The sequence below is a fragment of the Ambystoma mexicanum genome, chromosome 9 (assembly GCF_040938575.1).
Source record: "Ambystoma mexicanum isolate Mex_15411 chromosome 9, UKY_AmexF1_1, whole genome shotgun sequence".
Taxonomy (NCBI): Eukaryota; Metazoa; Chordata; class Amphibia; order Caudata; family Ambystomatidae; genus Ambystoma; species Ambystoma mexicanum.
Genome location: NC_090931.1, coordinates 126,675,122 through 126,689,642, shown reverse-complemented (window position 1 = coordinate 126,689,642; position 14,521 = coordinate 126,675,122). Strand labels below are relative to the sequence as shown.

Sequence of the window (14,521 nt, the reverse complement as noted above, 5' to 3'; positions counted from 1 at the left end):
GCACCTTTTACTTTTTAAAGGAGAGATATCATGCATGATGAGGGAATAGCAATAGAGTGTATGTAATATATGAACTCGAAACAACCAATGAAATGGATTCGTGTTTGGCGCTCTTTTAGAATTGATCTTTGCTACTTCAGTCGATGAGCATCCAGTTTGAAAGGAAATACGGGGCCACCTCGTATTGCTGCAGTACACAATAGGCCGTGTAACTGACAAAAAAAGTCTCTCTCTCTCCCAATCTGCAGGTGTGCGAGCACGTGCACACAAGCTGGCATGCTGAGGTGCACAAGGTCTCAGAGCATGCAGAGGTGAAGTGTGTGTGCGGTGGTGTGCCATTCACTCATGGCTTTGCAGGGCCTGGGGCGAGACACCCACATTTTGGAAACCCCGTCCCAGGGGCCCTCTGCCTGGGTCCCATGGGGAGGTGGGGATGTGCACATTTTGTTGCATCGTCCCGGGCGCTGCCAAAGCTAGAGCGCTGCTGCAAAGCCAGCAGGAGCGCTCTATTTAATTAAGGGCTTAACTCCCTGCACAGGAAGTTAATCACTTAAACAGAATGCGTCTGACAAACCAGCATCGGGCAGTCTTTTTTTTACAGGCTGTCCCATGCTGGTCTGACAATCTCCTGCTGCGCTGAGCAGAGCGCATTTCATCAGAATAGGGTGTCTGCCGCAACTTGGCCCACAACGCCAGCTAGGGGGAGCCCTTGAAAGACTCCCTTGAGCTGGTGTGGCACGCAGGTTAAAGTAGCTAAAGCCGGCCCTGCACTCGTGCAGATGGGGATATAGGTGCTCACTGTGTGGTGTGCATAGGTCTGCAAGGGCCACGGTGTGATGAGGTGTGCATGGGCCCACTTGCACTGAGGTGTGCTCAGGACTGAATGGAGGTGGGTGCAAGCCAGTAACACTCAAAGGCCCATTGGCTCGGCGGAGCGTCCAGGCACACAAACTTGATGGTGCACGCAGGCACACTGGTATGGTGATGCATGTAGGCCCAGGGACCCACCAACTCTGAGGTGTATGCAGGCTCATGGCTCAGAGGTGTGGCCCACTCGCACAGAAGAATAGAAGAATGTGAACAGAAACTTTGATAAATTAGATGAAAAAAATATGGATCACTGCAAGTGAGAGCAGAATTACAGAAAGGAAAACAATGGCCAGAGACCCTGCATGCAGTAGCTGAGGAAGATGTGCCACAGGTCTGAGGACTGAGAAAACGGATCAAGGCGTTGAACTCTTGTTTTTTGTTAGAAAGGGAAAAGGATAAAAACGTAGGGCCTTATTATGGGTCTGGTGGTAACCTTGCCAGTGATACCGGCGTGTTGCCGCCAGACCCCAAAAATATTACCGGCGCCTGATTTACCAGTAACACTAGGGGATTACAACCACGGCAGTCCGGGAAGTCAGGTGCCAGTAGTTTGTAAGTCCCCATTCAGTCCTACGGGACTCTGTGAGAATGGGGACCGCGTAAGCACTGGCACCTTTGTTAACGGTGCCCGTGCTTCCGTGACGGCTTGCCTACTGTGGCCCGTGTGCCCGGCAGGGTCAGCCATGTCAGGCCTAGCGGCTCCGGCAGGCAAACTTGTAGTGTGGCGGTCCGGAAACAACGGGGCCGGTATATTTACCAGCCCCGTTGTTTCCAGACCGGCACGCTTGTAATGAGGCCCATAGTCTTTGTTTGAAAGAACTTTGTGCCGAATTTAGTGTTTGTTATTGAGCAGTGTTTTTAAATGGGATGCAGAATCGAGAGGGGCTCTAGTTAGGGTACGTGGTGTCTATACATGTGGGTGTACTTAGGCCATGCCCCCTTACTAGATCCCCTCCTCGCCTATGGGGTGTGTGAGACTGGTAATTGCTTGGCTCCCAGGTAGTGGCAGCCAAGCAGGAGAACTGGGGTGCAGTGGCATTATTCCTTTGGTGCACCAAACCCCTCCTTTTTTTTCAAAATCTTGGCCCACCAATCCCCTGGCCAGCTGCCTGTGGGGGGATCGGAGCCTGTGATTAAGAAACTAAAGGAGAGGCCGGGCACACCAGAGGTATAATGCCACTGCGCCCCAGCGCTCCTTCGGTTTCTTAATGAGGAACTAACCCCCTGCATACAGCCATTTCATTCAAGGAGCAGAGTGGTTAAAGGGTTGCACCACAGGCAACCCTTTAATCATGTGGCTCCTTGAGTGAAAGGGTTGCCTTCTGGGGGTTAGTGCCTCCTCACTAAGAAACAAAAGGAGGGCTGGGTTGCATGGCCTCTCCTTTTGTTTCTTAGTGAAGAGGCAATACCCAGCAAGCAGCCCTTTCATCAACGTGCCGCATGGTTAAAGTGCGGCCTACACGTGTCAGCATTGTTGATTAGAAAAAAGGAGAGGCATTGGCCGATCCTTCTCCTTTTTTATGATAAGAAGCGCTGACACCTGCAGGCAGCCCTTTGACCATGTAGCACTTTGGCTAAGCTGACTGCCTTAGGGGTCAGCATATCTGGGGTTGGTCAGGGGAGAGCCTTGACTCGGGATCACTTTTTGAAGACTGCTAGGGCTCTGCCCCGGCCCACTTAAAGTCCAGGTACTGAGGACACAAATGGCTCAATAAAAAAAAATAGTCCATAGACGCCCCTATTTGAGAATGAACACGGCAAAATTACCGGTTCTTTGGAATGGTATCCACTCAAGAGTCTTCAGCCACACTTTAGCTCCTTTCAAAGAAGGGAAATATTCATTTGCATATCAGTCTTTGTCCCGCCCACATGGGCAGTCTAGCACCGAAATGCTATGGCAATTCCCTTCTGAACAAGAGTACCAACAGCAACCCCATACACGTGTTTCAGCTTTGTTGGTCCTCATCAGTGATGTTTCTTGCGATTTCTTTATAAAAACCATTATTGTAAAACCTGCTCATCTAATTTTGAATAACTGCATTTTTTATTATATATATATATGTGGGCCAAATATATATAGTTTTGAAGAATTTTACAATCTTACTACCCAGGTTGGGTGCAACAGAGAGCGGCCGTGTGACTTGGTTTTTAACCTAGACTCCTGCTATACAAGAAGTGGAGTCTAAACAATAATGTTTTACAAAGGTGTGCATGGATGACCAAGTGGCCGCAGCACAAATGTCCTGCACTGGGACACCCCTCTGAAGAGCCGTAGAAGTTGCTATGTCCCTTTAACCATCTGGTGGCTCTTTCCCAGCCAACTTGTAACATTCAGATATTGCTAGAATTATCCATCTGGATAAGGTTTGTTTGGACACACCAAAGCCCAATTCTTGTCCAGTGTTTCAAGTCTAAAGATGTAGAAGCTGAGAGCCCTTTTGGGGTCTAGTCTGTGGAACCTTTCCTCCTCTTCACTAGCGTGCGGAGGAGGATAAAATAAAGGTAAAGTAATCTTCTGTAACAGATGGACATCTGAAACTATTTTAGGTAGGAAAAAAGGCTTGACGTTCAAAATAACTTTATCCTTGTGGAAAATAGTTTGAGGAGGCTTACAAGAGAGCGCCTGCAACTCACTCACATGCGGGCTGAAGTTAAAGCCACTAGTTAAACAGTTTTTAAAGTTAGGAGCCTTAAAGGGCAAGAATGTAAAGGCTCAAAAGGGGCACACATGAGAAACTTTCAAACTAAATTTAAATTCCAAATGGGAACCTGAAAAGGTGTAGGGGGGAACACATTTGTTAACCCTTTAAGAAATTGGACAACTAAGGGCAGTTAAAATATGAAACTTCTTCTGAGGAGCGCTTGAAGATAGATAGCGCTGCCAAATATCCTTTAATAGTTCCAACTTGGAGCCCTGAGTTGGCCAAATGTAATAGAAAGGAAAGCAACATGGGAGTGGTACATTGAAAAGGATCCACATTCTTATCCCTGCACCAGTTACTGAATTTCTTCCAACGACACCGGTATAAGGATTTTGTTGCTGGCCTTCTGGCTGAAAGCAAAATCTCCATAACATCATCCGGGAGGTCCCAATCCTTATATATCAACCTCTCAGAAGCCAAGCGTGAAGGTCGAGTGTCTTGACCTCTGGATGGAGAACCCGACCTTCCTCTTGCGAGAGAAGATCTTCTCTTTGTGGAAGACGTATTGGAGGGCAGATGGACATGTCCAGAAGGTCCGGGTACCACATCCTCCATGCCCAATCCGGGGCAATTAGGATCATGGTTCTCCTGAACTTTCTCAACCTCCTGATTACATGAGGAATCACAGGGACTGGAGGAAACGCGTAAAGGAGTGGAAATTCCCAGTCCACTACGAACGCGTCCCCTAGAGCTCCTCTCAGGGGAAATTCCCTTGAGCAATACGGTTCGCACTTCCGGTTTGCCCGGGTCATGAACAGATCTACTTGAGGGGTTCCCCAAAGGGTGAAGATCTCTTGAAGGACTTCCTGAACTAGCTCCCACTCGTGGGAGATTGTGCTTTGCCTGCTCAGAGCCGCCGTGTTCAGCTCTCCGGCCAGATGAACTGCTGATAGATTCCTTCTTGCATTGCCCAGAACCAAAGCTGCATTGCCTCTCTGCACAGTGGAAGTGATCCTACGCCTCCTCTTTTGTTGAGGTAGCACATGGCCACCGTATTGTCCTTCATTATCAGGACATTCTTTCCCTGTACAGAGGGCAGAAAAGCCTTTGGTGCTAGACTGATTGCTCTCAGCTCCAAAAGGTTGATGTGTAGATTGGATTCCGATGGAGACCAACGACTGCTGATTGTGAGATCATTGGTGTGGGCTCCCCACCCCGTGAGTGAGGCGTCCGTCACTGCAGTTATCTCCGGCCATGGTTGCCAAAAAGGTTCCCCCTTGAGAATATTCTCCTTGCGAGCCCACCATAGGAGATCTATAGCCACCTTGGACGGGACTTGTAGAAGATCTGACATCTCCCCCGAAAACTAGGACCATTGAGTCTTGCGGGCCATTTGCAGGGGTCTCATCCTCAGTGGAGCCTGTGCACCAGAAAAATGCAGGATGCCATGAGGCCTAGCAACCTTAGGAAGTCGAACACTGGTAGATGTTGGGCATTTTGAAACTTTGTTACCATCTGCAGAATGTGGTAAGCTCTCTCCTCGGGAGGTGAGGCTTTCCCTGAGGTAGTATCCAGGACATCTCAGATGAATTGGAGTCTTTGGCTCTGAATCATTTGCGACTTCTTGTAATTGAGGGAGAAGCCCACCTTGTGTAGGAAGTGACAGGTCATGGCTAGAAGTTCCTGGGCTCATTCGGGTGAACCTGCCCTGATTAGCCAGTCGTCCAGGTAAGGGTAGATGTAAATCCCCTCCCTCCAGAGACTCGCTGCCACCACTGCCATTAGCTTGGTGAAGATCCTCAGGCGGAGGTCATCCCAAATAGCAGAACTCGAAACTGATAGTGAGATCTGCCAATTGCAAACCTTAGGTACTTTCTGTGTTTGAGATGAATTGGCACATGAAAGTAAGCATCCTGAAGGTCCAATGAAACCAGCGAGTCCTGTAGCTGAAGAGCCTGAAGGATCTGAGGAAGGGTCACCATCTTGAACTTGTCCTTCCTGAGGAATTTGTTCAAATTTCTCAAGTCCAAGATGGGTCTCAACCCTTCGTCTTTTTTGTGGATGAGAAAATAGGGGGAGTACCAGCCCTTGGTCCTCTCCGCTACAGGTACATGTTCTATTGCACCTTTCTATAGCAGGGTTAAAATCTCCTATACAAGGAGCGGGTCTGGAATTGGCTCCCGGTGGATGATCTTGATGTCCTTGATGAAAAGGAAGACAGTAACCATGGGTCACTATCTCTAGTGCCCAGGCATCTGATATAATGCCCCGCCATTCGTCCAGATACCGAGTGATTCTGCCTCCCACCGGGGTTTTGTGGGTTAAGACCTCAAAGTGGCTGCAGCAGTGGCTGAGGAGGTAGTAGCCACTGCTGTGGCTGATCTAGCGCCTCTCCCTTTTCCACCACGAAAGGGTTTCCTCTGTTGGCCTCTCTGACTGGCCTGCCCCCTCCCTTTTCCAAAAGAAGAATAGAAGCGAAAAAGGCCGACTCTTGCTGGAAGATGGCCCTGCGTAAGTGTTGCTGAGGTTGCCTTCTAGCGGCGCTGAGTGATTTTGCTGCCGCTTTCGAGGTCTGCAGCCTCTCCAAGTTCTTGTCCGCCTTGCTGCCAAACAACCTCAAGCCATCAAAAGGCATATTAAGTCATCTGGACTGTACATCAGATGCAAAGCCAGATTTCTTTAGCCATGCAAATCTATGCAAGACCGTGCTAGATGCCATGGACCTGCTTATACTCTCTGCCGTGTCCAGTCCTGACTTGAGGCACTCCTTCATAGCCTTCTTTCCATCCCTTAGTATCGCCAGGAAAACCATCCCGTTCCTCACCCTCTGGGATGTGATCAGCCGCTACATTCAAGCAGTCCCAGAGGGTGTAAGCAAATCTAGCTAATGTACTAGTCACATTAGTAGATTTAAGGGCCATACTACCCGAAGTTAAAACTTTCCTCGCCCAGGCATCAATCTTTTTGTCGTCTCTGTCAGGGGGCATGGAGGGATAAGTTGATTGCCTATTTGCAGTCGCAGCCTGAATCACCAAACTTTCAGGTGAAGGGTGTTTGGACAGATACTCTGGATCCAAAGGAGAAGGTTTGTTCTGTCCCACACATGTCTTATTTACAGCTGGTAAAGATTCAGGGGGTCTCCCAATTTGTCATAACTCTCTTTTGAAGAGCTTTGTGGAAAGGAAGAATTGGGTCTTGGTGAGGACCTTCATCAATAATATCAGTCATGTCATCCTGGTCATACCTTTTTGACACTGACTTCCACCCTTTAAAATCTATCACTCTTCCCATGAGGTTGCTATACCCCGGTTCTGCGTGGTAAGTGGGGTCAGACCTTTCAAATTCTACCTCGGGTGAGGTATCTAGGCCACTGGCAGATTGTAGACAGTCATAAAGGTCTGCCATTTTTGAACTAGGCTCTACCAGTTGCACAGGGACTTCTCTTGTCCCAAATCTAACACCAGCTGATGTAATTTCCTCATCAGAGGTTTGTTCTACAAAAATAGCAGACAAGGATTAAAAAAATTCCTGCCTGGGCTGAGGATGGAAAACATTTTTTGTAAAGGTGGCGGCATAGACCTAGATTTAGCCATAGATTTCACCTTGGGTATCGGTATAAAAGATTTCCCCGACAAAGGCGTCGATGGAATCGAAGATGGCTTCGATATGCTCGAAGGAAGGCTTCGATGTCATCGAGCAAGGCTTTGACGCCGAGGCCGAAGGTATCGACACCATCTTTGGCTTCGACAAAGTCATCGAAGGACGCGCCGAGTCGATACCTGACTTCGACGATGAGGACGCCTTTTTGTCTTCTGTCAACCTCGATTTGTGCACCAAAGGTTTCTGTTTTGTTTCATGAGACGCTGGAGAATCATCCTCCGAGGACGCCCTCGACTTCTTGTCGGATTTAGTGTGTGCTGTTTTAGATTTCCCTCTGTCACTTTTGGAGTGGACAGGGGCATGCTCTTCACGCAACTTTTTTAAGGGGGTCGGGGACGCCTTCTCAAATTTTTTTAGGATTGAAGCCCTAAAGGCCTCCCATTTTCTGGGGGAATCATGCTTAGAAGGACAAGAAATTAACCTTCTGTCGGGGGAGGAGGAAGAAGAGGACGAAGATCTGTGACATCACTTTTTTGATTTTTTAGATGATGAGGAAGACTTCCTCGAGCGACACATCGACCGCCTCGACTTAAGACAAGATTTTCTACTCGACTCGCCCGAGTCTTTTAGTCTTTTTGTTGACTTGAAAGACTCCTCTCCCACCGCTAGCTTACCTTGGCGTTCCTTAAGAGCCTTGCTCGACATCGCCTGACACGACCCGCACTCGTCTACCCGATGGTCAGGACTAAGGCAACAAAGGCAGTTGCAGTGAGGATCTGTAATGGACATCTTTCTTCCGCACTTCAGACACTTTTTAAAACCCGTCTTGGGTGTTGTCGGAGTTGAGGATGAAGACATTTTTAAATGTGATAACTGACGCGCTGTTTCGAAACACAAAGCAGAAGTTCAGAAAAACGGAACTGAATCCATCGGGCGCGGCTCGAGCCCTTTATACGACAGATGACGTTGACGCTCAACGGCGGCCTTCGAGGGACCAAGCTACTCCGCCTCGAGCACAGCGCCCTCTAGTGAAAACATTTCTGAAAAGAAGCAGCAAGCTGGCGAATATATCTAAGATCAGGAATACGTGGGAGGACAAAATCCATTCGAAGTATGTTTTAATTCATTGAGAAGATTCCCAACTACATTTTCCTTTATGGCTTTCAAGTGAGTGCCAGACAGATAAGCCAACATACACATACTCTTCATCCTTCAAGCAGTAACAGAGGCTAGTCTTGTTAATTTCAAGGTGCTATCGCCTTTATTTAAGGAAAGCTATTGCACTACTTATATGAAGATATCTAACTGTCAAATTGTCATGAGGCTGAGGGGAAAGGAAGAGCTTGAAGGGTAGAGAGTATAGGTATGACGACCCTCACAGAAGCAGTGGATGGGAGGAACATATTGTTACCTAGGTTACTTGTGTAGCACCTACATGGCTCTTGGGTGTTAGATAATAATACAGCACTGGCAGTGAAGGGGAGTGTGCCTACTGTAACAGAAGAGACCATTTCAAAGGTGTTCTGTAAATTATGTTAGCATTTTACTACAGTGTGCCAGTCACAATGGGGAGTCACTGATGTGAGCGAGAGACAGTAAAGCTGGGAGAGAAGAGGGAGCTAGAATGACAGGCAGAGAAGAGACAGGGCAGGGAGAGGAGGGACAAGAGACAGCCTGGTAGAAAGAAGTGACAAAACAGGAGACCCAATGGCAAGGAAGGAAAACCGAGAATTGAAGGTATAGAGAGGAAGGATTATAGGAGAGAGATAAAACGGGAAAGCGTTTAGGGCGGAGAGAGGAAAGATGGTGGTAGGAGATGAGAGTAAAAAAATAGCAAGGGGAGATAGTGAGTTGAGAGGCAATGCATGACAGGGAGAAGGGAGACAGGCGTGGGCTAAACAATTGAAGGAGGGAGTAAGAGAGGAGCCAGTGAAGTGTGAGAGAAGGTGAACAAGGAAATAGTTGGGAGGGTATAGTCCTAGGCTTCACCTGAAACACTGCGTTCTTTGAGTTTAACTGGGTGAAAGCAATGACTCTTGCTGGTGGGGCTTCGATTGACATCTGCTCATGGGCACTCTAATACTTCTACTGCAGCATCTCACTTCTTTATAAAGCATGAACGTACATGTCTTTACTGCGGTCATTAGACTCCTATGGATGCTATCCATTTGACATGTACTGTTTTAGGGAGACATTATGCACCATTCAGTAACACCATTGATTTGAATGAGATTTGCTACAAAACACATGAAACGTATAGGATTTGCTCCACACCACTGGACTTGAGAGTCCTTAAGCGTTGAGAGGTAAGCATTCGAGTGGAAAGGATGACCAGTTGACACACCGTCGACCATTATGGCCAGGAGGGCCCATACTCGAAATCAAATTGCCCAGTGTCCCACCTTTTAAGAAGATCAAAGACCATTGACTTGTGATGGCGTTACAATGCCTGTGCCAACGCTGACATATGGGTGGTGCATGCTTTCTCTAATGGTTTAGAAAGAATGGCAGAATTCACCACATTTTAGAAGGTACATTTTGGCCATTTCTAGAGTACGCAGGAATGATTGTGATTACGCTCTTGAGAATCATTGGCCACATCTCATTCTTTGACTCCGCATGCAGGTGGACTGGAGCAAGTTTGTCGCTGTTAATGGAGCAACCGCCCATCCCCACTATGATCCAGATGGGACCGCATATAACATGGGAAACTCGTATGGGAAACACGGTAGGGCACAGATCTTTGCCCTTTCTTTGATGATTGCATTGGAAAGAGAGCGTGTATTGCATTACCAGCCCGTGTCATGGACATGTGAATTCACTTTCATGCTTGAATCACAGCAGACCATGTTACAATTGTTTATTTGCTTGTAATTGATTGTTCAAATGCCATTTTGCCAAGGATATTGTGATTTATTATGGTCATGCTGAGTTCTATATGTTTTGAAATTATGTCATTTCAGGCCATACTGCGGTGAAGGGTAAGGGGGGCATAGCGGGAGCGGTGTACAGTTGATTAATTACACAAGATGGTTTATGCAAATATAAATAGAGAAAGAAGATCTTGGGAAACCAACATAGCTTCATGATTTACAGAAAAATATCCTGTACTTTTGTAGACCTTCAAGTACATTTATCCTAGAGGCCACTTCAGAGTGCACATTTATTCAAGTTTTGGAGTTTCTAAAAGGATACGCTCTTGAGCTTTAGGAAAAGGGTAAATTCATATGGAATGTTTATGATTTTTCACAATGCTCAAAGCATAAGCGCTGGCCGCCATTTTCCCCTCTGACTCCCAGAAAACGGCCACTAGAGTTTACATTTTTACAACATGGGACTCAACATCTACTGTCTGTACCCGAGAATGATGACTAGCCTGGCTTATAATTTTAGAGGGCAGCCAGAATACACAGGTCTTCTCCCCCAGAATGTTGATCAGCTTCCTAAACTGTACCCTTTTTCCAGTGGCAGTCTGCAGAGCCTGATCAGTGTCTGGGAGGTGTGCAATCATGCCTGTCTTTAAAGATAGCTCTATGGGCCTCATTACGAGGTTGGCAGTAACCCGCCGGTGCGACCGGCGGGTTGCCGTCAACCCCGTAACACAGAATCCGGTGTCTGATTTCAAGTCAAATTTTGTAACTTCCCGTTCCCATAGAGTCGCATAAGACTCTATGGGAGTGGGGACACAGAAATGCTGGCACCATTGCTAACAGTGCTGGTGCTTCTGTGAAGATTCTGCCTACCGGGGCCGCTGCGCTCGGCAGGGTCGGACCTGTCGGGCGCAGCGGCCCGAGCAGGCAGACTTGTAGTGTGGCGGTCTGGAACACAGGGTGCCGGTAAGCTTATGTGTCTTATTCTTTCTGGTAAAACCACAGTGTGGCACAGAAAAATGACATGCATTTAAAACGGCATTGCACTGGTGCTACTTTCATTTTTAACATCACACAGTTTGGTTCTATTAAAACACAGCTCTGTCTGTGTATTTCATCTTGAACACCATCAAAAGGCCATCCCTCCCAGAACGGCATTGTTTCATCAGTAAAGTTCATGAAAAGCAAAAGAATTCTGCTTCAAGTCCGCACGGCTTGGATTTACTTTTTGAAATAAACCAACACATGCAAAGTACTTCAAAGGAAAGATGCCCTCTCTTGCTTTGTGTCAATTACCAAGAAACCATTTTCAAGCATATCTCTGTGTCCAGAAACTGACCAGATCTATAAAAAGCCTTTCAGAAAGTAAATGCAAAGGAAACTGTGCGGAGAAAAAACGCATCTGGTGAAATCAACATGTAAAAAGAAATGCGTGTAAATCTTATGTTGCAAAGCAGAAAATGACCTTGGGAAAGCTAAATGTGAAATAATACTATAGCTCACACAGAAAAACACTTGTACATATGGGGAGAGGGGCTGCAAAGACATGTATATTGTACTCAGTTTTTCCCCCCAAAAGACAAATCATCCTGGCTGAGGCCCAGGAATTCCTGTCAAACCAGTTTGGCAGCAAGGCTAATTTCGCACCTAGCAGTGACTAAAGCTACAAGGGCATGTGCCCTGTTCTTATGGACCTGACAGTATGATAATTATAGGTTCTCCCAGACTGCCAGGCAGAACTGCTCCCAATGACAAAGGATTGGGGTTCAGCCCTGTGTTTTGCCTTGTAGGTGTGAATTCCTCTCCATTCATTCCCAGTATCCACTGGAGGACTTCAAAGGGGAGTCATGGAAACCCTTGTGCAAGCTGACCCAGGAGAGACAATTTGGATTGTGCGGGTGGCAGCACCGCCCTTTGGTAAATCCGCTTCATTGACAATGCAGGACATTTATACTTCAAGAAATTTTTCCCCGCAAGCTGGATAAGCAGTAATGTGATATTATGACAATTTCAATGTGATTTTTGGACAAGCACAATAAGACTAGGTACATCTTTCTGGCTTGTAGGGAACTGAAATGGCAGGAAAAATGCATTTTTGGGGGAAACATAAAGGGCGCAGATATTAAACTTGGGGAAACTATACCAAATACTATTATGCATATGTGTAGCCATTTGAAGAATTTTAGATATGTTTCTCCTGAAAACGGCATAATTGTGCCAAGGACGAGGCAACATCCCACAGAATTGGCATTTGAACCAGCATATTCCTTTTAAATATGGGAAGTTTTGTTCCATAACCCACATTTGTGAAAAATAGGCTTGTGAGACAAAGGGAGTCATAAAAGTACACACACAGAAGGTGAGGTCACTTCCATGGAACCAATCAGCCAGCAGGCATGAGGGTACACCCGTAGCCTGGCCTATCCCATGCAATGGGTAGGTCCAGAGTATTTCCGCCCAGATTGTAAAATCCTATGATGTCACTCTGCCTATATAAGGGGTAGACGGTGAGACACAGGGGGAGACACAGGATATTCAACATTCAAAATTCACCCTTCAAGATTCCAAAACTCCAGAACCAGGTCCAGAGGCAGCTGATCCCATCCAGGAAGAATCGCCTATTCAGAACCACATTCATCCTAATAATCCAGGGAGAAAGGAGGAAAGGCCAATGATCCCCTTTAGGAGAATCCAGTGAACAGACCTTTTTGCCCATCTGACCCATCCCGCTGTCCAAAATTTCCCAGACTTTGCCCAGCTGTTCCTAACCGGGAGAGCTCAGCTGACCTAGTAACCAGATCTCTTGATCCCGCTGCCCGTGACCAGATCCGTTGCCCTGCCATCTAGAGACCCTGCTGGCTGTCCAAATTACCAAACCCAATCTTGCCTTGTAAGTATCCCATCACCCAGTACCCAAAAGCTGCTATTTTACTTAGCGTCCTGTTCAAACCATATTCAAATCCCATAAAAAACCTAGTCATTTCCCAAATTGCCAGTATCCTCTGTTCACCCTTTTTCCTTAGAATAATATGTGCAAGTCCATATCTGTTAGCATATTTGTTCTTTATGTCCTTCAGTTACCTGTGTAAGCCCCTAGTATCATTTGGAATAACTCAATTAATTTCCCTATAAAGAGATTCACGGTGAGTTGGTTGTAATTCAAACTCAACCTCCTCATGACAAGTGCCTTTCTTTAACAATAATAGTCTTTAAAATATAGAGTCAGTAGAACTAATCATTGTGCTAATATAAACTGATTTTGCCCAAGTAGTTTGCTTCCTTTAAAAATCTGTCTTGCATTTCCCATAAAAAAACATATCACGATCCTGCAAAGTCATCCCGTGCCCTTAACATCCTATCTGTTCTGTGTCTTTGTTTCCCATCTGAAAACCGATTTCTGATTTTGACTGCTAAGCCCATTTTTTAACTGTTTGCCAATTTAAAGCCTGTGTGAAATAAGAAATTGCAATTCTGCCGCACGTGATTTTTGTTGCATTGTTTTCCTCCCAAAATCGATCGTCTCATCCGTGTTCCTGTTGCTTTATGCCCTGCTCAGTAGCCTGTAAGCTTCCTTGTCTCTTTAGTGAAACCACATAAAATTCTGTCCTAACTATCCTACTGCAACTGTAACTGCAATCTGAGTATGCTATTTTGCTCATTTTTCGTTTTTGGCCTCCGATTCTGGGGTGGTGAATCGAATTTAAAAAACGATTATTCCCTCTTCTCGCTGACTCCTTGCCACTGCTTTCCATCCATACAGAATTTAGTTATCAGGTGTTTGGGGGAGTGCTGCAGGGGAAGTGCATAACCTATGTACCATCTATGCTTGTGAAGAAAAGTGATTTTATTTTCATTTCTATTTAAGGTTTATGTAGATGATGTCAGAAAGTTGAATTAATATTATTATAACATTGTGCATGTGTGTTGCCACACCGTGGTGGCTGCTGCCCTAAATTTAGTTTTGCTCTGATTTTTCATTTGAATTCTAAAAATAAATAAATATTTCTTTGTTACACACCGGCCTGGTTCATGGTCCATTGCGACACGGGGTGTTTGTTAAGGTGAGTGTGAAACGGGTTGGGTGCCTCTTCGAGAAAGAATCCAGGGTTCAAATAAAAATAAAAAGGCGTCTTTTTTTATTGTGCGTCACCTTCAGTGTCAGTGGAAGAAGTCTCTGGTTGGGGTATGCCGTGTCATAAAATCCATTACACTCCTGGACCGACCCTCCCAGGTCCAACGTGGGTCCTTTCTCTGCACCATCTCTCTCTCCACATGGGGTGTTCCCCAGAGCTCCATCTTCTCACCCTGGCTTTTCAATGTCTACTTGGGCCCCTTTGACTCATCTGATCTCTACCGTCTCCTTTAACTTTCAGTGTTAAGAAGACGGTAGATGCCACTTGGATCTCTTTCAGGCTCCCCTAAGCCTCCTCTCCTCTCTCGCTCATTCCTTACTGTCTATCCTGGATTTAAGATTGGTGCACCTCCAAAGATCTCTGCCTTAATGCCAGCAAGACAGAGATCCTTCTCATTGGGACCCCT

The 14,521-nt window shown here is 46.3% G+C and overlaps 1 protein-coding gene across 1 annotated transcript in view; it reads left to right on the top strand.

The window, feature by feature from the left end:
- LOC138487726 (carotenoid-cleaving dioxygenase, mitochondrial-like) overlaps positions 1–14,521 on the top strand; it is a 192,495-nt gene that overhangs the window by 39,301 nt on the left and 138,673 nt on the right. The window contains exon 5 of the mRNA XM_069614273.1: positions 9,738–9,840. Coding sequence (XP_069470374.1) covers positions 9,738–9,840 — 103 coding nt within the window. The remainder of the gene's footprint in view (positions 1–9,737; positions 9,841–14,521) is intronic.